A 21,109-nucleotide genomic window follows, 5' to 3' on the forward strand; every position below is an offset into this window, starting at 1 on the left:
GCTTACGTTAGCAATATTACTGTGTTGATGAGAAGAGCAATATAAATCATTAGGAGAGTCATCTAAAGTCTGCTCGCATTGGGGTTATATATTCAATCCATTTATTCCAGATTTGATAAAATGTTTCTTTTTGAGTTCTCAGGGAGTAGGTCAACTTTTCCATTTTAAATATTTCCAAGATAATTTCGTACCAATCTTCTAATGTAGGTGGTATTGGATTTAGCCATTTTCTAGTGATTGATTTCTTACTTGCCGCTAAGAGGGCCTGCAGCAACTTTATATCTTCCTTCTGTTCAAGGAACAATACATGCCCCAAATAGAGCGTCTCAAAGTTCAGAGGTATCTGGGACCTAAGTACCTTAACTAATGTTCTATGAATACCTTCCCAAAATAGACTTAATTTAGGGCAATCCCAGAAAATATGAAAATGATTTGCCTCCTTAGAGCCGCACCTTCTCCAACACATCACACTTGTATCTTTATATTTTTCCTGATATGGGGTCTTGAAGTATCTTATAATGTTTTTCCAACAATGTTCTCTCCAAGTCAAAGAATTAGTCGAGGACCATTGAAAGCTGCAGATTTTCCCCCAAGCCTCCTCTGAAAGTACCAACCCCGCTTCTTTCTCCCACTTCTCTTTAATATATAGTGTATTTACATTTTTAGCATGGGAGAGTGCATTATATAGGCGAGAAACTGATTTACTAGGTATTGAACTGCAAGCCGAATTCAGAATCTTGAAAAATTCTAATTCTACTGTTGATAGGTCTGTATATCTACAACTCTGGTTAACATAGTTTCGTATTTGAAGGTACCTAAAAAAGTCATTATGTTCTAGGCCATGTTTGTCCTGCAGGATTTGGAAACTTTGTAATACTCTTTTATCTATAAATGCGAGGTAGGTTGTAAGACCTTTCTTTATCCATAGCTCAAATCTTTTATCTCCTCTGTTGGGAAGGAATTCGGTATCATATGCACACCATCTAAAGAGTTTTAGCATGTTATTAATTCCACATGAATTAACCACCTTCTGCCATACTTTTAATGTAAGATTTATCCAAGCATTATTAAATTTTTCCAACTGGGCCATCAATCCTTTGTCAGCTATTGAGGCCTGAAGAGGAAAACTGTCAACTAATCCAAATTCTATTTCCTTCCATCTAGCCTTATATTCCCTATTACACCAATATAACAGAGGGGTTATCTGTGAGGCATAAAAATAATTTCTCAGGCAAGGAAGAACCATACCTCCTCTTTCCTTCCCTAACTGTAAGGTGTTATATTGAATTCTAGGTTTCGTTCCTTGCCAAATGAAGCGGGAAATCCATTTGTCCCATTCCCTGAATTGATTATCATCCACCTCCACTGGTAAAGTACGGAAAAGATATAATAACCGAGGAAGAACATTCATTTTTATAGTATTTATCCTTGAATTTAAACTTAAAAAGGGGATAAGATTCCATCTATGCATATCTGCTTTTATCTCTGAGATTAATGGCCCATAATTTACCTGTGACAGTGTTGAAAGATCCTTCGGCAGGGTTATTCCTAAATATTTTAATGATTTAGCTTCCCACTTAAGATCGTATGTATCCTGCAATTTTTTTGGATGGTGTATAATTTAGGGACATAACCTGCGTTTTCTTTACATTTATTTTATAACCTGATATTTTCCCAAAGTCATCCAACAGTGTAAACAATCCTATAAATGATTTTTCTGGTTCACTCAGATAGACCAAAACATCATCTGCGAATAACGCCACTTTCTGTTCAATCCCTGCCACCTTGATACCTTTTACGATTTCGCTCTGTCTTATTAGTTGGGCAAGTGGTTCAATATATAGCGCAAAAAGGAGAGGAGAAATTGGGCATCCCTGTCTAGTGCCTCTCTCTAAAATGAAGGAGTCAGAGAGGTCCCCATTTATCTTAATTCGGGCTGTTGGGCTGTCATACTGTCATCCTTTTATGCTTCTTTCCAAAGAATATTATTGTTAAGTTTCCTATCAACATAATTAGTGCTGTGTAATGATAGGAGCTCTACCCATCCCATCCATTGGTAGGAATGCATTCCAAAACTTGGCATCCTCTCAATCTGCTTGACTTGAGACTAATTTTGAACGCTCTTATTTTACATGATGTTGGCTTTGTGCTCTGCACTGCTTTATTTTACCTTTCAATTCTATATTTGATCTGAAACTATATTTGATGCAAGTGGATTGCTAACCAAGTTAAGGAATTTCTTCATCGGTATTAATCACCAAACAGAAACTATCCTAAATAAAGATCGCAACTCTGATAATTGGTGATCATACCATAATTGTTATTGTATGCAAATAATGAAATAGCACTTGGCTGTGGCTAACAAAATTTAATATCAAATCCAAAACCAGGGTCCTTGTGGAAATGTTTTCACACAATACCTGCAAATACCTGCAATTATCCTTCCTGTTTACATTTTTGCCGCTCATTATTTGAGCGATTAGTGTTCTAAAAGCAAGTGGAGTAAAAATGTGAATGTCATCAAATCAGTTATGTAATTTTCATAGTTATGATCTAGTACACAACTGATTTAATGATCTAGTAAACAACTGACTTGATCTACTTCAGGAGGTTTTGATTAGATTTTTATTTACCATTGTTACGTACCCCGTGACTGGGTTGCCATACCAGCAGAAATGGACCACTTAGTTGGAGTCTGGATTACTGGAACTAAGAAAGTTTTATTAAAGAAATAAGTAACACAGTACTCTAAACGTAAGGATATAAATGCAACGGGTTAGCAATGATAAAACACACGTGTACACAAAACTAGGATAATAGGAATCAATCAAGCACTTTCGCAGTCTAGGGGTAAAATAATCAGTCTCAAGTGACACACAGTTCACTTTAGTTCAGATCGCAGTAATTGCTGTTGTGCCATTGGGGGGCGGGGAGAGAGAGAGAGCGAATGATATGATATTCAAATCGGATTCAACAGACCTTTGATATTCCTCGCAGTTAGCTTTCGGGCAAGCCCTTTGTAATGTCTTCTGAGGTCACCGACTGTGACCCCTCTCTTCCGGATATGATCGTTCTTCTGTGGTGAACCCGGCACCCAGGCAAGGGCGGACACACACACCAGGTTCCCGCCGATCGTGCCTCTTCACCCTGTGTGTCTATGGTCGGTCCCGCGACCAGACCTCCAAAACTCCCACCAACTTGTGGGGGGGTGGGGGGCACCGCACTTCCAGGGTCTCGTTACCTCGTCGTGTCGTGGTGTGTCGCTTGCCTTAGCGAACCTGTTCCTTTTATCCCCCTTCTGGGGTATCACCTGTCCATCAAACTTCAAACAGTTCAGGTTCAAAGCAACCGGTCTAAACAATACTCGGAACTGTGTCTCTTTTCGTTAATCTCTCTCGTCTCTCTCTGATTAGCACTTTGAATGTTTCCCCCATTTGTCTCTCTCTTATCTCTCTTATCGGCATCAATCTTCTGATAACTTGGTCTGTTGTCACACCATATTCTGCTTTTGAGTAAGCTTTAGTTATAGCATTGGGTATGTCACCTGTGAGGAGACTTCTAATTTAGATTGCTGCTGATTAATTTGGCTTTGTCATTGATACAATATTAAATTCTATGTTGCTGGTTGTCTTAAGTCTGTGCATCTTTAATTTTATTGTTCAAAGTAAATTTGTTATCGAAGAACATATATGTCGCCATATACTGTATATTGCTGAGATTCATTTTCTTGCGGACATACTTGGTAAATCCAATAAGCATAGTAGATCAATGAAACACCACACCAATGTGCGCAAAAGACAGCAAGCTGTGCAAATACAAACAGAAAGAAAACCTACATTAATAAGCAATAAATATTCTGACTATGAAGAGTCATTGAAAGTGAGTCCATAGGTTGTGAGAACATTTCAGTGATGGGGTGAGTGAAGTTATCCCCTTTGGTTCAAGAGACTGATGGTTGAGGGGTAATAACTGTTCCTGAACCTGGTAGTGAGGGTCCAGAGGCTCCTGTACCACCTTCCTGATGGCAGCAGCGAGGAGAGAGCATGTCCTGGGTGGTGGGGTTCCTGATGCAAGATGCTGCTTTCCCTCAACAACACTCCATGTAGATGTGCTGCAAATAGTGGGAGGGTTTAACTTCTGATGGACCGGGCTGTATCCACTACTTTTTGTACGATTTTCCATTCACGGTGTTTTCTGTATAAGCTGTGATGTAGCCAGTCAACGTACTTTCCACTGCACAGCTATAGAAATTTGTTAAAGTTTTATATGTCATGTTAAGTCTCTACAAGCTCCTAAGGAAGCAGAGGCCCTGCTGTGCTTTCTTTGTAATTGCACTTGCATGCTCAGCCCTTTGAAATGATAACACCTAGGAATTTAAAGTTGCCTTCCCGCTCCAAATCGGATTCCCCCAGTGAGGACTGATCATGGACCTCTGGTTTCCTCCTCCAGGAGTCAATAATCAACTTGCGGATTTTACTGACATTGAGTGAGAGGTTGTTGTTGTGGCACCACTCAGCCAGATTTTCAGTCTCTCTCCCTGTGTGCTGATTCGTCACCGTCTTTGATTCAGCCAATGTCAGTGGTGTCATCAGCAAGCTTGGATATGGCTTTGGAGCTGTGCGTAGACACACAGTAGTAAGTGTAAAGCGAGTAGAACAGGGGGCTAAGCACACAGCCTTGTGGGGCGCCTGTGCTGAGGGAGATTGTGGAGGAGATGTTTGCTGTTCTGAATATTTCTCAGAGCGACATGTCCCTTTCACTTTCAGGTCATGCTGGCCTTCCGTCGATATCATTTAGCATTTGTTCCATCTTCTCAAAAATTGAACAAGCAAGCTCTTTGTAGACAAGATTTGATGGGGATTGTTAGATGCTTCATCATGTTTGAACACAAGTCAAAGTTGAATTTATTGTCAACTGCAGAAGTAAATTGATGCACAGGTGCAAGAGAGAAATTTGCAGCAGCATCACAGACTCATGGCATCATACAAGTTACTCATCACGTTGTGTCTAGATGAATTCAATTAACTGCATTGGTTATGGCATACTATCCTAATACACAAGGTCACCTTTGACAAGTGTACTTTCCAGTGTATCTTTTGGCTAATGTGTCTTTCACATTCAACAGTTCAGACTGTTGGCTTTAACTATTGGAGCGTGACTATTATTGATTGCAGCCTGAGAGATGTGGATGCCATCCAGAAGATCACCAAGAATTAGAAGTTTGCCTCACTAGTGTGGACATGTCAGGCTTACCTGGCAAGTACAAGGCCTGAATCTACCAGCATGGCATCCTCCCCTGCATCCTCTGGCCAGGGCTGGTACATGAAGTACATGAGGACAAGGCTCTTGAAAGGAAGATCAATGGCTACCTTTGAAGATGGCTGGGCCTCCCCATAGCCTGAGCAGCATTGCTGTGTACAGGGAGAGGAATAAACTGTAGCTTCCCTTCAGTAGCCTGAACGAAGAGTTTATGGTTTCCCATACAAGGGAATGACTGCAGTTCAGAGATTCCAGCGACCCCCAAAGTCCAGACAAGCAGTTAAATGGAGGGCCCAGGATGCAGTGGAGGTGGCCGAGTCACGTCTAAGGCACAGGGATCTGGTAGGGACAGTGGTGTCTGGTCAGGAGGGGCTGGACAGCTTCCCTTCCAACCTGCTTCAATACGGCCCAGGGCAGGGACAGACACAAACTGGTCCAGGAAGAGGTGCAAGTGGTTGTCAAGGAAGTGCGTACAACCAGGGTGGTGCGTTTGTAGCAGCAGGGAGTTTGGACGAGGTGGGAGGGTGTGCAAAAACAGAACATCTGGTCCAATATCTGGCAGGCAGAACCACAGCACATCAAGTTCATGTCTCAGGCTGTGTACAACATCCTGCCTAGTCCAGTGAACCTTTTTTCTTGGGATAAAAGCTAGGCACCATCATGTCCTCTCTGCCCTGGCAGAGCGACCCTGGAACATATCCCAAAAGCCCTTGGAGAAGGCTGCTACCGGCTGGCATCAGCTGCTGAAGGCAGTGGCTGAAAATATCGCCTTGGCCATTAACCACAGTAAGCACCTCTGCCCACCCAGAAAGCCTGACCCTTTGTCAAAGCTGAAGACAAATCACGGTCTCCGCCTAGATCAGCAGCAGACTTGCTAGCCATGGGGTCTGAATGGCAACTAAAAGTCAATGTTGGCAAGCTATTTAAATTCCCTGACTTTATTGCATCATCATCACTGAGGCCTGACATGGTCATCCTGTCAGAAACCTCGAAGCAGGTGGTCATGGTAGAACTGGTAGTGCCGTTGGAAGACCGAATTGAGGAGGTGTTTGAGCATGAGAAGGTCAAATGCCAGGAGCTGGTAGAGTAGTGCTAGAGACAGGGGTGGAGGGCACATTGTGAGCGGATAGAGGGGAAGTGGAGAGGTTTTTGCTGGCTGCCCACTCTGCAGGACTTGCTCTCTTCTCGGCTTAACAGGGGCTACAAAGAGAAGAGCCATCAGGGCCGTCAAAGAGGCTGCCAAGTGTGCCTGCTGGTGGCTATGGATCAAGAGGTGACCCATAGACTAATGCTGCTGGGACACAAGCCAGCGCCTGACCAACTCTGACTGGGTCACCTGGGCGAGAGCATCTGATGTTGGAAGACCCAAAACACCTGATGACCCCGGGTTGCATCTCTGATGTGTCCCAGTGCATTCTAGGATGTATCTCAGCATCAACTGTCTTTGAAGTTGCCAATGACTCCTGCCCTGTTCAAGTTCATTGGTTTTCCAGCAAGGACAAGATCATAGGCTAAATACTTCAGATGTCAGGGCAGCACAGTAGTGTAGTGGTTAGCATAATGCTTTAGAGCACCATCTGTAAGTTCAGGGTTCGATTCCCACTGCTGTCTGTAAGAATTTATATATATTTCCCATGACTGTGTGGGTTTCCTCCAGGTGCTCTGGTTTCCTCCCACATTCCAAAGATTTGCGAATTAGGGTTAATAAGTTGTGGATATGTTATGCTGGTGCTGGAAGCATGCTGACACTTGTAGCTGGCTCCAGACAACATTCTCAGTGCAAAAATTGCATTTCACTGTATGTTTTGATGTACATATGACAAACAAAGCTCATCTAATCATCTTCAGATGTGGAAATGTGAAATAAAATCCATAATACTCAGCTGGTGGTCAAAACATGCGATGATAGAAAGTAGACACTTTGGATCGATGCCATTTCATCAGAGCAGTGAACAGTTGAGAAACTGCTTTTAATAAACCATGCAGGAGGAGAGCTTAAATGTTAGAAAAGAACACCAAGGAAAGGTGAAGGTACAGGAGAGAGTCCTGAAAAGAGTTGAGTGACAAAGAATTATACTTTAAGAATATGTTAGAGCGTTCAGACCCTTTGGAGATGGAATGAGGGGAAAATTCATCAAGTAGGTAAAATATTGTGGGATCTGAGCAGAGTGGCGAGTGGGGCAGTTTGAGGGGTTGAGGATTGGAGCTTGCATAAAATAGAGGATGATTTAAGAGGACACTAACTTTTTCACACAGTGTGTGGTTGGAATCTGGAATGTACCGGTTGTGGAAGTGGTGCAGGCATGTTCCATTGCTGCAAAACGGACATTGGGTGAATGCATATTGGAGAAAATATTACAAGGCTCAAGAGGAGGAGTTGCAGGTTGATGCTGGAGTCTCTGTGGTTGGAAAAGGACACAAACACAATGGGATGAGTGGAAGATTTCTCCATGTAATTATGCTATCTTTCAATGAAAGACGATGACGATGAAACTTTGGGTGTGTGGTGAAAAAATGATCTTAAAGGAGTAGAGGTAGAATCAGAATAATCTCTGCTATGGGTTGGACCATGGCCATTTTCCTCTTAAATACTGAATCTGGTATTCTGAAAATATTCTACATGTGATTTCTAATCTTGTGCTTATGAATCAGATTGGTAGATAGCTTGTACTGCAGTAAGAGTCAACTTGTTTGTACAAAATGTGTTTAACTGGTTACCTGGTCAGTGATGAATATTAAAACTTTTTTTTAATAAGATGGCAATAATAAATGCAGAATAGATGTAATAGTATAATTTTCTTTCTTGTCTTTCAGTTTCCGTCCATGTGTGAGAAATTGCGCATGACTATTTTCGATTGGTGAGTGTGCAAGAAAAGTTTTCATTCGTTCCGTGTTGGTTTTAATGTGAATGATTTGCTGGTAATTTTGTGAAAATGCATTGAGGTCAAGTTATCTTTGACCAAGTCGCTTTGGGAGTTGATGCTGAAATACAAGGAAGCACAGAAGAGGTGAGGCAGGAAACCACAGCCTTAAGGGAGAGTTACTGCACTCTGCACTTACTCAAAGGCTGGTTTGCTCCAAGTTCATTGCCTCAGAAGGCGATTGTTACTTGCTGGTGTATGCATGTTGCAAGAAGCAAACAGATAAGGAACTTTACAGTATATAAGGAATCCAGTGTGTAGTTTTCTCTTATTGCTGATCTTTCAGTGACACAATTTATTATGGTGTGGAGAGTATGCCATTTTCCTTTAATGACCATCAGAAATAAACAAATTTGTCTGTTAAATTGTTCACTTCCAAATATGTTTGAGTGGTAGGAGGGGGAGTGTGAATTCTGAAAAGGAAAAATAATTAATGAACAGAGTTGGGGAGGGAGGCAACAAGTTGCAATTGTTTACAAATATGGATAAAATGTTCTTGTTCAGGAAATTCCTTCTCCCTGTGATGACTCACTGGTCTGCAGCAGGAAGTCCTTAAATTGTATTTTCAAGTATCGAATGATATATTAAAGAAAAAAAGGTGAAATGAACTGCCCAGGGCCAAGGGTACCAAAGGGAATTGCCCATGTTCAGTTACTGATCCTTAAGTCCCAGATCTGTGCAGTCATTTTAAGTCCACATTCTGCTGAAGGGCATGCATTAGTGCAGCTATAATTACTAGTCACCAGTTCGGGAGCAGAACTCAGTGTTGCTGAGTATTGTGTGTGACATGTGCTCACCAGGTGATTCTGAGCTGTAACCTATTACATGCTCATTAACTGGCATGGAGCGGATGTTTAACTATTTCTGATTGTGTGGTAGAAATGGCATGGACTACTGTGTTCTCCATATAAATATTACTTATGGCAGTGTATCATTACCATTCTTTTAAACTAAATTTTAGGGTGTTTTTGTTTCCATCTTTGTTCCCTCTTGCTGAATGAAATATACTGCAATGGTATTAGAATTCCATGATCCTTGTTGCCAATAACATTGAATAAGACAATTTTCACTTATTTTTGGGACTGGAAGTCATACACAAAGTTGGCATGTAGTCCCCATCATTGATTGCCTGTGAATGTAGTGGTTTATTAAAGTAACACACATCAAAGTTGCTGGTGAACGCAGCAGGCCAGGCAGCATCTCTAGGAAGAGGTACAGTCGACGTTTCGGGCCGAGACCCTTTGTCAGGACTAACTGAAAGAAGAGCTAGTAAGAGATTTGAAAGTGGGAGGGGGAGGGGTGCTTTCACCAGCAACTTTTATGTGTGTTGCTTGAAATTCCAGCATCTGCAGATTTCCTCGTGTTTTCGTTTATTAAAGTGTTGAATATACAAGTGGGTTTGGAGTTGCATATAGACTAGCTGGGACAAATATATTGATATTCACCCTGCGAGCTAGGTAGGTATTGAACAGCTTGGTACCTTTGCAGTCACACCTAATGCATGAGGTGAGTTTCATTGCGCTGTGCATGTACTCGCTAGAGTTCAGAAAAATGAGGGGGAGATCTCATTGAACCCTTGCAAATATTGAAAGGCCTAGAAACATGGAGATGATGTTTTCTATAGTGAGGGGGTCTAAGAACAGAGGGTACAGCCTCAGTGTAGAAGGTTGTCCCTTTAGAACAGAAATGAGACGTTTCTTTAGCCAGAGGGTGGTAAATCTGTGGAAATCATTGCCACAGGAACTGTGGAGGCCAACTCATTGGGTATATTTAAAGCAGAGGTTAATAGGTTCTTGATTAATTAGGGCATTGAAGATTATGGAGAGAAGGCAGGAAAATGGGGTTCAGGGAAAATAAATCAGCCTTGATCAAATGGCGGCGCAGACTTGATTTGTCGAACGCCGTAATTCTGCTCCTATGTCTTGTGGTCCTTGTTCTAACTTTTTTGAAATTCTAGACCAGTAACTGAATGTTAATTCCAGCACCAAATGGTGGATTTTGAACTGTATTATTAGTCAGGGCCTCTCTGTTACTAGTCTGACGGTTCTATCACTGTACTGAGAGCCGTGAGCCTTGGCCCTTTTTGATTATCATTCCCCAGTTTTTAATCAAATTTGGAAGTGGTATTTTAAAAGTACTTATCGATGTCAAACCTCATAACAATCACGGCATGAAAGCAGAAACTGCTTTCTTTTTGCAACAGTTTCTGAGCTGTTCTAATGATTCTGCCTATTGAATTGTTCAGTAGCTGGCTTGTTTAACAGGCTCTGCTAACCACAAGTAGGTTTGGATATTCCAGTGTATTATCAGTACCAAATGCACTAAGGTATAGTGAAAAGCTTGTTCTGCAGACTGTTCATACAGATTTGTTCATTGCACAGTACAAGGTAAAACAACAATAAAATGCATCAGCAACAGAGAAAATACTTGATCAGTATTGCCTTTCTAATGACTTCTTTACTAACTAGTGCAAGACAGCAATCAGGTTTTGCCAAATTTAAGGTCAAATTTATTGTCAAGCACAAGGACACATAGGCATAGGGTGAAATGAATAACTTGCTTGCATCAGAGACACGAGGCATCATGTAAGCGGCATTTGCACATTAAGCATAAACATGAGATTCTGCAGATGTTGGAAATCCAGAGCAGCACACCAAATGCTGCAGGAACTCAGCAGGTCTGAATGCATCAGGAGGGTCCTGAGGAGGAGGGAGTATTAAACGATGAGCCGTACCGGTGCTTTGCAATGTTGGAATGCAATGTGTTCAAGACGGTTTCTGAGTCAGAGGTTGTGTCGATGATGGGGATGGAGTTGGAATGAGCAATTTGGAGAGGAGTCGAGGCGGAGGAGTTTTGGTGCCCGCCCATCTAAACTGGGAGTGAGGTTGGATCACTCTAAGTTCAGAGCCAGTTTGGAAAGGTCAAGAATGGCTATGAGCTGGACGGTGAGGCCTAATCCCAGTGTCTGTCACTGCGGCTGGGTCCTGGTGCGAGACACGATCCAGTGTTTGGATGATTTAAATGCCAGCCCCGACTGACTGGAAAGGCAGGGTGTTGGGACCGGAAGCAAGGGTTGGGCCGATTCTGCTTGCTCTTTCACGATGTTCTCCTCTCTCTCCACAGTTCAGAATGCTGTTGCTTGCTTTTATTGTTTGCATTGTTTTTAATTGGGTTCTTTTGGGTTTCTTGCTTTGTGACTGCCTGTAAGCAAACAAATCTCAAGGTTGTATAATTTATACATTCTTTGATAATAATTGGACTTTGAATCCTTTGATAGATCTCGGCCCGAAATGTCGAATGATTATTTGCTTCCAGAGATGCTACCTGACCTGCTGAGTTCCTTCAGCATTTTATAGATCAAGCATAGCTTATGCGCAATTTTTACAAGGGAGGAAAAACACAACAAAATGTCCATTCTAGTGCAAAGTGATCAGAGTGGTATTAGTGTTGATTTTAAGATTTTGTCATTTCATTGAGAAACCAAATGGTTGGAGAGAAGAAGCTGTTCTTGAATCTGGTGATGTAGGCAGTAATACTAACATTTAAAAACCTGATGACCATCTTTTAGGGATCGGATGACTGGAAATGATGCAATTGGGACAGCATTTCTCTACCTCTCCAAGATAGCTTCATCTGGTGTTGAAGTTAAAGGTTTGTACCTTTCTTTTCTCCTTTCATTGTACTGTTGCTGTTAATGTACAATTCAACTTCCCAAATCTGACAATGCTTCAGTCAAGCTATAATGTCACCATTCACCAAAAAAGACGTAAAGGAAAATCTGTCACCATTCTCCAAAAAGATGCAAGGCAAAAGGTGGCCTCCATCGTTGAGGGATGTTAAATTCTTCAGTGTAGTTTATATTATAGAGGACTCGTAGAGTAACAAGTTGGTGTCATTTCGCCTATCATTAAATCCTAAGCACCTGATGTCAGTGATCTTCCAGCCAAGTATTAATTAGGCCCAAGTCTACTTAGCTTCTGAAATTGGACTAGTGTCATTTGGCAGGTAGAGTGTGTACCAATTTAGTTAATACTGATTTTGAAATGATAAGGGGGAATACTGTATTGAAGTATTTACAAATAAGTTGCCATGGCAAGTAAACTCTTCTCAGGCTTCCAATCGGGTACAGGTATTGATTTTAACCGATGTTTCAATGACTAACTATCATCTTTATTCCTATGAAGATGGCAGAGTTTGTCACCAAAAGCCCAAGAAAAGTTTATTCACTATATACGCCAGGAAAGCACTCGATCCTTTTTCAAGTTGCCATGGCTTTGACATTTCCCTTTTATTTCTTTTAGTCTCTTCATCGTCCATTTTACAAATCTCCGGAAATCATGGGTTAGAGTGCCGTTACATATTTTTCCATAGTGTGGTACTGTCAATTTATTTTCAATAGACATGACAAGCTGCATTTATATTCCATGTTGGATCATAAGGTTCAAAGGTTACAGGTCTTCTGTGTCATAATCCACTATGTTTGGAAAGAGTCCATTCTAGTTAATTTTGAAACAAAACTGTGAAAAACAGTAATTTGCATGTTTCTCTGCTGAGGTCTCAAAGTTTCCCAGGCAATACAAAATGGATCATTTGTCCAGTGTGCTTTTGATCATGTAGTATAAATGTTTAATTTTAAAATTGTAATATTTTAGGTGTTTCTGCTGTTATGCAATTCAATTGCTTTCTGGTGTGAAGCTCACCACGAAGCATTTTCAGCTCTCTTTGTATCTGGATCCAAGCTTGACGATCTGAGTCATCACACCCTGATGCAGTTTTCTTTCAGAGAATGGAAACTTGGGCAGCCTGTTTGTTTACTTCCACCTTCCCCACCCCCAGCAACACAGAACTGCTCTTCCCTCATCTCTCCTCTCCTTCAGGCCATGTTCCATCTCACTAAACATGACAACTTCCTGATTTTTGCACTCCACTGTCCATTAGGGCAAGGTTCACTCTTTGATCCCCATCTCCAATTATCAGAGCTCAGCTTTCCTTCTGCTGCATTGCCATTGCCGCCCACTCTCCGACCTACCTTTACAATTCTCACCAACCACTGCCAGCTTCTGACGCTGCCACCATTCCTTCACATCCTTGTTTCATAGTCTGAGTGCCATGTTTTGAAACAGAAATTTGCATGTCTTGTTGTTAGGAGTTTCCAGCAGGGGGCTAACAACCAAAAATTATTGCACCCTCCTAGTGTGGCTCACTATGCATCTTTCTGGGGGAGCTAACATTTCTAGGCCAGTGCTCCTTATCATGCTGGCAGTCTTGGGTTACATCAGGAAGAAAATAATAGACAATGAGTGAGATGCTCTGCAATTCAAGCAGCCTCCGTGAGCGTGAAATGGAGGTATTGTTTTTGGTTGATGGTCTTTCAGAATTCTGGCCTTGCATCAAATCCATGTTATCAAGGAATACTCTGAGCTGCTAAGGGAAAGGTGTAGAGCACAGAAACTGACCCTCTTGGCCTACAGTGGGTATGCCAACCATCAAGTATCTATCTATTCTAATCATATTTACCAGCACTTCGTTCATAGCTTATTAGGCCTTGGCAAGTCAGGTGATCACCCAGATGCATAAATATTGTTGCATTTCCTGTCTCTTCCTCAGATTCCCTTTCCCTTTTTTTTTTTGCAACCACACCTGTCCAGCCTCCTCCTAACCCCCATCCCCACCCAATCTCTGGTCTTGGATACCTCTGCCATGGGGAAACCTTGCTTTAATATCTTTCCTTGCACGTGAAATGTCCCACCCCAGGCAATGTGCTGGTCAATCTCGTCGGCTTCCTCTCCAGTATAATTCTGTCCTTTCGTGCAGTTGCCAGAACTGTACTTAAATTTCCAGTTGTGGGCTAGCCACGTTTTATAAACGTGTACAGTGAGCTCCTGCTCTTAACTTATACTGTGATTAATGAAGGTTAGAATTTCGTTTGTCACCTTTATCTTCTTGTCGAACTGTGCTGCCACCTTCAGGCATCTTTGGGCATTGTACACAAAGGTCCATTTGTTCCTCCAGAGCTCACTAGGATCATCCCATCATGGTATGTGGCCTACTCATATTAGAATCCTCAAAGCCTTAATGTTATGATGGTATATATTTATCTGTGGCCTTACATGAGAAGCTCAGATGGAAGTTTTTGCCCATGATTCTGAAGAAAATTAATGGGGAACATTTTTAAATCATAGAAAATTGCATACAACTTTGAGTAACTAGTCTGTTAAATTTTTCTAGTGTTCACCATTGAGCATGCAATTCAAATTCCAACTTGCACAACCTTTTTAACTCACGTAAAAACATCGTAGACTATTTTCTATAAAAATAGAAAATTCAGAATTCAGAAGTGCATAGGGACTTGGGAGTCCTAGTGCAGGATTCCCTGAAGGTTAACTTGCAGGTTAGTTCTGTAGTAAGGAAGGCAACTGCAACGTTAGCATTCATTTTGAAAGGACTAGGATATTAAAACAATAATGCAACGCCGAGGCTTTATAATGCATTGATTGGATCACATTTGGAGAAGTTTGGGGCCCTGTATCTAAGGAAGAATGCAAGTCTAGAGAGGCTCCAGAGAAAGATTAAGAGAATAACTTGGGGGATGAAAGGGTTTGTTTACATATGTGGACCATTTGATGGCTGTTGGCCTGTACTCCCTGGAGTTTAAAAGGCTGGGTGTGTGGATCTTATTAAAACCTACTGAATATTAAAATATTTGGATAGAGTGGAGTTGAAGAGGATGTTTCTAGTAATGGGAGAGTCTAGAACCTGAGGGCACAGCCTCAGAACAATAGGACAACCCTTTAGAATAGGTCAGGAACTTCTTTAGCCAGAGGATGGTGAATCTGGCTGTACAGGCCAAGTTATCAGATTTACTTAAAGCAGAGTTCAATGTTTTTTTTATATTAGTAATGGTGTCAAGGGTTATGGGGAGAAAACTGAGGAATGGGGTTGAGAGGTGAAAATCAGCCACGATTGACTGCCAGAGCAGACCCGGATGGCCCAATTCAGCTCTATGCCTCAGGGTCCTGTTCTCTTTAGCCGTGATGTAGATAAGATTGGTAGGTATCTAGTCGTCATAATCCAGTATTGTACATTTCTGAGAAGCACAAGAGAGTTGAGATGCTGGGATCTGGAGAAAAAAATAAGGAATTTAGGAAGTTGTGCAGAATTGGTCAAGGGAAAAGGGTAGCCAATTGTTTCAAATCAAGAGCCTTTGTTTGGACTGAAGAACAGATGAGGAGTCACCACCCTAATGTGGACTGTCCCAGGTTCAATTCCCACCTGCTGCCTATAAGGAGTTTGTACGTCCTCACCGCAATCATGAGGGTTTCCTCTGGGTACTCTGGTTTCCATCCACAATCCAAAGAATTACTGGTTGGTAGGCTAATTGGTCATTTTTGCAAATTATCCAGGATTAAATTGGTTGGAGTTACTGAGCAATGTGGCTTGAAGTGCTGGAAGGGCCTATTCTGTGCTGTATCTCAATGAAATGGAGTAAAAACAAACTTTTCTGACCTGTTTGTACCAAAGACAATTCTGATAAATCACTCCTATGCTTTTTATTTTAACTGCATTTGGAGTACCAGTTAGGCGAATTAGCTATTTAGCAGGGTCTGTTGCTTTCTAAACATCGTCTTTTTTCAGAATCCCTAAGTAACCCTTCTGCTGTGAATTACATGTCAGGTTATACCTGTTCTGTCAGATAGAGTGCAATAGCAACTTGCAAGTTACCCACACCATCCCAAATAACTTCGTGGTTGAAGGTTCCACGATGTGTATCACATCCTGTGTGTGGAAGGGCATGGAAGTCTGGTCCTTCTGATTTGCATGGGTATGTCGGCACTCCATGGCGCTGCAGTAGAAATGAATTATGAAACTGGTTCTCTGTAAATATCTACAATATTGTAACTGTTTAATAACACTTATTTTGAAATGTTCTAACTTGTTTTTGTTTCCCTACAATCCAGATGATGAGGGAACTGGGGCTTCTCCAGCAAATGAAGGTTCATTTCTTGGTCTATTCTTTGAACTTCCACTGCCAAATATAACATTTTAGTGTGAAACAGGGTAATGATCTGGCATATACAGAATTCATTGCTGAGTTAGGTAAATTTGCCTCCATAACAAATAATGCGAAGATGTTTGGCAGTGGATGTTTTCACACATGGCTACTGGACTTGAGCTGTTTAGCTAGCTTGGCAAACTTTTTTCCTTTTGTGTGAAAGACTCCTAAAAATGTGAGCAACTAACATTTCAGATTTTGTTGTAGGTTCAAATGTGCATTTAGCTGGTAAGGTTATAACCTCCTGAATGTCTTGCTTTAAAGTGCCGGCACTGCAATTGAAAAAAGAGACTAAATATAAGTTGGCAGCTTTTCTTGTTTTAAGCTATGTACCACCAAACAATAATCATTTTTTTTATTCCTCTCCTTGTTTTTCTTTTCCACGGCTGGGTGTGGTAACTCTGTATGGTGTAATAGTTTATTATTGGCAGCCTTCCAGCATCTTGTTCCATGGATTCCAGTTAACTGGGACACATCAGAACCAGCACAGTTTGGCCCCATTAAGCGGCTGTCCCAATTAGCCAAAGTTCCATGGAAGAAGTTAAAAGGCATAATGAAGACAAAACACCATTTAACTGAGTAACAGATTTTGTGTTTAAATGAAATGCAGAACAAATTCTAGCATAACTGATATGACTACAGTATTGTAAAACTGTTTTCGATGGAAATTGATGGTTATCGATGGAAGAATTAATCGATATCGTATTCTTTTGATTGACTGGAAGTTAACCAAATCGGTGTAGATAATGGGCTATCTTCATTGCTTTCCTGCATCAAGTCAAAATAAAAAAACAAAATGATCAAAAATCACTGCTTTTTGAATTGGCATCCATCAGCCCAAATGGATAATATAACACAAGAACACACAACTTGAAGCTATTTAAAAATTGTTTGCTCCATAATGTCTAATGGTCATCTCTGGCATCTCCAAGTCTGAATACTGGAAACCACAGTGAGCAAAACAGTTCTGAATTGTCTTGCTGCTTATTTCTCACCAGCACAAAAATCACTGCCTTTTGAACACAAAAAGCACGCAACTGGCGTTATTTAAAACTGTTTACCCTAAGCACAGTGTGGTCTAATGGCCACAAAAGTGTACGCGACTGATGCCAGTTAGAAACTGTTTGACAAGAGTCTTCTGTCCCAGTTAAGCAGCCGAGTATCCCACATAAACAAAGGGAATCTTGGCTATTTTCTCAATTAGTTTTTGTTCTTTAAGTGTTGTCCCAAATAAGTGGCTGCCCCAAGTAACCAATGGCCTAATTAACTGGAATCCACTTACTGTAAAAATGGTGAAGGTAATGACAAATCCAGTTTGGTTGGCATAGCACATGCTATGTGTTATTCTAGAGACCACTTTAATTCATGTCAGCTATTAATACTGACCAAATGAAGACAAATATCGTGACTTAGTACATCATTGGCTCAAAATAGATGCATGGGAAGCTCCTTGCCAATTGTCTGTTGAAATGCTTGAGATTTTTTTTTTTACTGAGGCTTGTTCAACTTTAACTTCCAACTAATTCATTTCACTTAAGTTTATTTTTTAAAAAGGAATATATTTCAATTTTGTTGACCATAAATTTGTTCTGTCAATTTTTTTAAAAATCTGACTTGCCCCATTTAGAAATATGGAATTAAACCATGCTGGCAAAATGCACACTGATCCTGCATGCTTTGGCCTAAAGCCACAATAATTGCTTGCAGCCATTTTGTTCATTAATTAACTGCTTATGATACTTAGCTGAGTTTTGTTCTTCCGCAAAAACCAATTTTTTTGAAAAGCACAATTAAGAGACTACAGGATTAGACACAGTTAATATTAACTATTTGGGTTATTAATCAAAGAATGCATCTTCCTGAGGTAACTCTTAGATCACTTTTCTTAAAGTTTTCACCAGGCTTTTGGTCATTAACAGAAATACTTTCTACTTAATCACTTGCCTCTGGCTATAACTGTCATTAATTTATTTCGTAGAATGTCATTTTTAAATTTGGCATATGGCAGTACTGATTTAAGTATATCTCTCTTTATGTAACACACATAATTTCCAGCATCTGCAGAATTCCTGTTGTCTCTGTTTATGTATCTGCTCTCCCTAGTTTACAACGTCTCCTGGCAGGCTTTGACTTAGACCATAAGATTTAGGAGCAGAAGTAGGCCATTTGGCCCATGGAGTCTGCTCTGCCATTCAATCATGGGCTGATCCACTTCATCCAGTCATCCCCACTCCCCTGCTTTCACCCCATTCCCTTTGATACCCTGGCTAATCAAGAACCTATCTATCTCTGCCTTAAATACACCCAATGACTTGGCCTCCACAGCTGCTCGTGGCAACAAATTCCACCCTCTGACTAAAGTAATTTCTCTGCATCTCAGTTCTAAAAGGACGTCCTTCAATCCTGAAGTTGTACCCTCTTGTCCTAGAATCCCCTATCATGGGAAATAACTTTTCCATATCTAATCTGTTCAGGCCTTTAAACTTGTTCTGATTTCTCTATTAATGATTTTAATATCTCATCCTTTAGTATATTTATCATGTGGAATACAGTACAAAATGTTTGTGAGTGAATGCCATTAATTGGGTGGTTTCCACAAGGATTTGCATTCTTGGTTAAGAACACCAACAATTTTGCTGAAATCCACGCTAGAGGCCCTCAATCTCCTGTAAAGTGGCTTGATCCATTACCGAGGTCCGGCATCCGGAAAAACTTGGGCCATACACATTTTACACGTGCATTTCAAAATCAGATTTTAGAATTTTAAGTAAATTGTGTCTAATCCTTCTCTTGTGAAAATTCTATGGTAGCATCACAAGATTTGCTTGCTCAATGAAGCTATGCATTTTCTGTTAAACTTGGTTGATAATGACTAAAGCAAATATTTGGATACTGGTTAAATTATTTCATTAAAGCATTTTTGGTTTTTTAAACATTTTTTTGCTTCAAGTTTTCCCCTTTGGGCTTCAGACTTAGACTTGGGGGTTTACATTGATTTGAATGCAGGTACTTGGGAACTGGTTATGTGATTTCACTTTCTATTGTTGAATTTTTGCTTCAGGTTTTTCCCAGAGCTTTCAGATCTGTCATCTGCTGTAAGGGGGTGGGGGACAAGCCATTACTTTCCCACACTGCTATTGGAAGTGATAGCTGGAGAGCAGAAGGCTAGCGATTCCAGAAAATGTATCACACTTCCTTCCACCCCCACCTTCACTGAGTTAGAAGGTGCTCTGATAGGAAATGGAATGATTGAAAGTAATGGGTGAAATTATGATTTATCTCTCTGTTTGCTTCAGGAGTTTACCTTTTAGACTTGGTTACGGGGCAGTGTAGGGAGTATGTTCCTATTCATTTTTTTTTTCCCAGTATTCATTCTGTTTGATTTCTTGCCAATATAGTTAGTAGGGTGTCGAAGTAAATTTGGTAAAGTCATAGATGAGATCTGGAGAGTCTTTTCCTTTACTTGCATAGAATCTATTTGACTGCTCCCACCCTGCACAATTAGACAATCTGTGCACATGCTAACAAATTAACTTGCACGAAGAATTTTTTAAATGAATGCTCTAGAAATGCCAGGGTGGCTTGCTGATCATTGTGTCTTTTGATAGAGGAAACGGGAGAGGAAACGGCAGGATTTCTTCCTGCTTTTGGCCCTGCTTTTATCAACTTTTATGGGAGCCCCAGAGAATTTACTGGCTTTCCGGATCCTTATGAAGACTTGAACCTTGGAAAGGTTAGTAAGAATACTTTAACTCGCTCTCTGATCTCACTGCAATGTGTAAAGCTACCTAATAATATAAGTGAGAAAACTGCTTGTACGTTATTGTGCGCCTTCGTATTCAGCTCAGAAATGAATGTATTCAGCTCAGAAGCAGTAAGTTTTTAAAAGACCTGTGACACGTAACAATTCATTTGTGACAACTTGCTCTGTGGGAGCCACATAAAGTGACCTTGATGGTGCTTATTTGTGCCATTTTGCTATTTTTTTTCTCTTTCTATTGAAACTTTTTATCCAACGGAAGAAATATGCAGGAAGATTCTGCTGATTCATTGATATCTGTGAAGTGGGTTCTGATCTGCATTAAGGAGAGAATTGGAACATAACTATATAGAAGCAGACTTGGGCTCTGTAGCTGATTGAATCTGCTCTGCCTTTCAAGCATGGCCCATGTGCTTTTTTCCAACCATATTCTCTTGTTTTCTCCCCATAAATATTAACTCCTTTGCCAATTAAGAACTTTTCTCTGCCTTAATTGCACCCAGTAACTTGGTCTCCACAGCTTTCTGTGGCAAAGAATTCCACAGATTCACTATCCTCTGGTTGAAGAGGTTCCTCCTTGTACCAGTTTTTTCAAGGGCTGTCCTGTTATTCTGAAGCTGTACTCTCAGATCCTAGGCTATCCTACTACTGGAAACATCCTCTTCATGTCCGCTCTTTCCAGGCCTTTCATTGTTGAGTAGGTTACAATGAGATTGCCTCCTTATCCTTCTGAACTCCATCAAGTGCAAACCCAGAGACGTCAAAGGCAACTCGTATTAAACCTTTCACGTCTAGGATCATTCTTGAGAACCTCCCCTGGACCCTCTCCAGAGCCAGCGTATCTTTCCTTGGGTATAGGGCCCAAAACTACTCAAAATAGTTCAAATGCTGCCTGAGCAATGCCTTAAAGCTTCAGCAGTTCATTCTTGGAGATTGTACTGTAGACGGATAATGTACTCTGGAGAGTGTGTTCAGGTTCTTTTCGTTACTGGCATGGATAGAGGAATGGCTGACAGGCAGGGGGCAGTGAGTGAGAATAAAGGTGGCTTTTTCTGGTTAGCTGCCAGTGACTAGTGGTGTTCCTCGGGGGTCTGTATTGGGACTGCTAATTTCACA

The 21,109-nt window shown here is 40.9% G+C and overlaps 1 protein-coding gene across 1 annotated transcript in view; it reads left to right on the top strand.

Annotated features, from left to right (window-relative positions):
* The window catches only part of LOC134358974 (myoferlin-like), a 272,012-nt gene that overhangs the window by 71,952 nt on the left and 178,951 nt on the right, over window positions 1-21,109 (top strand). Inside the window, exons 15-18 of the mRNA XM_063071715.1 lie at window positions 8,074-8,117; window positions 11,749-11,831; window positions 16,139-16,174; window positions 19,842-19,966. Of these exons, the coding sequence (XP_062927785.1) occupies window positions 8,074-8,117; window positions 11,749-11,831; window positions 16,139-16,174; window positions 19,842-19,966 (288 nt within the window). The remainder of the gene's footprint in view (window positions 1-8,073; window positions 8,118-11,748; window positions 11,832-16,138; window positions 16,175-19,841; window positions 19,967-21,109) is intronic.

This window comes from Mobula hypostoma, chromosome 19, assembly GCF_963921235.1.
Source record: "Mobula hypostoma chromosome 19, sMobHyp1.1, whole genome shotgun sequence".
Classification (NCBI taxonomy): Eukaryota; Metazoa; Chordata; class Chondrichthyes; order Myliobatiformes; family Myliobatidae; genus Mobula; species Mobula hypostoma.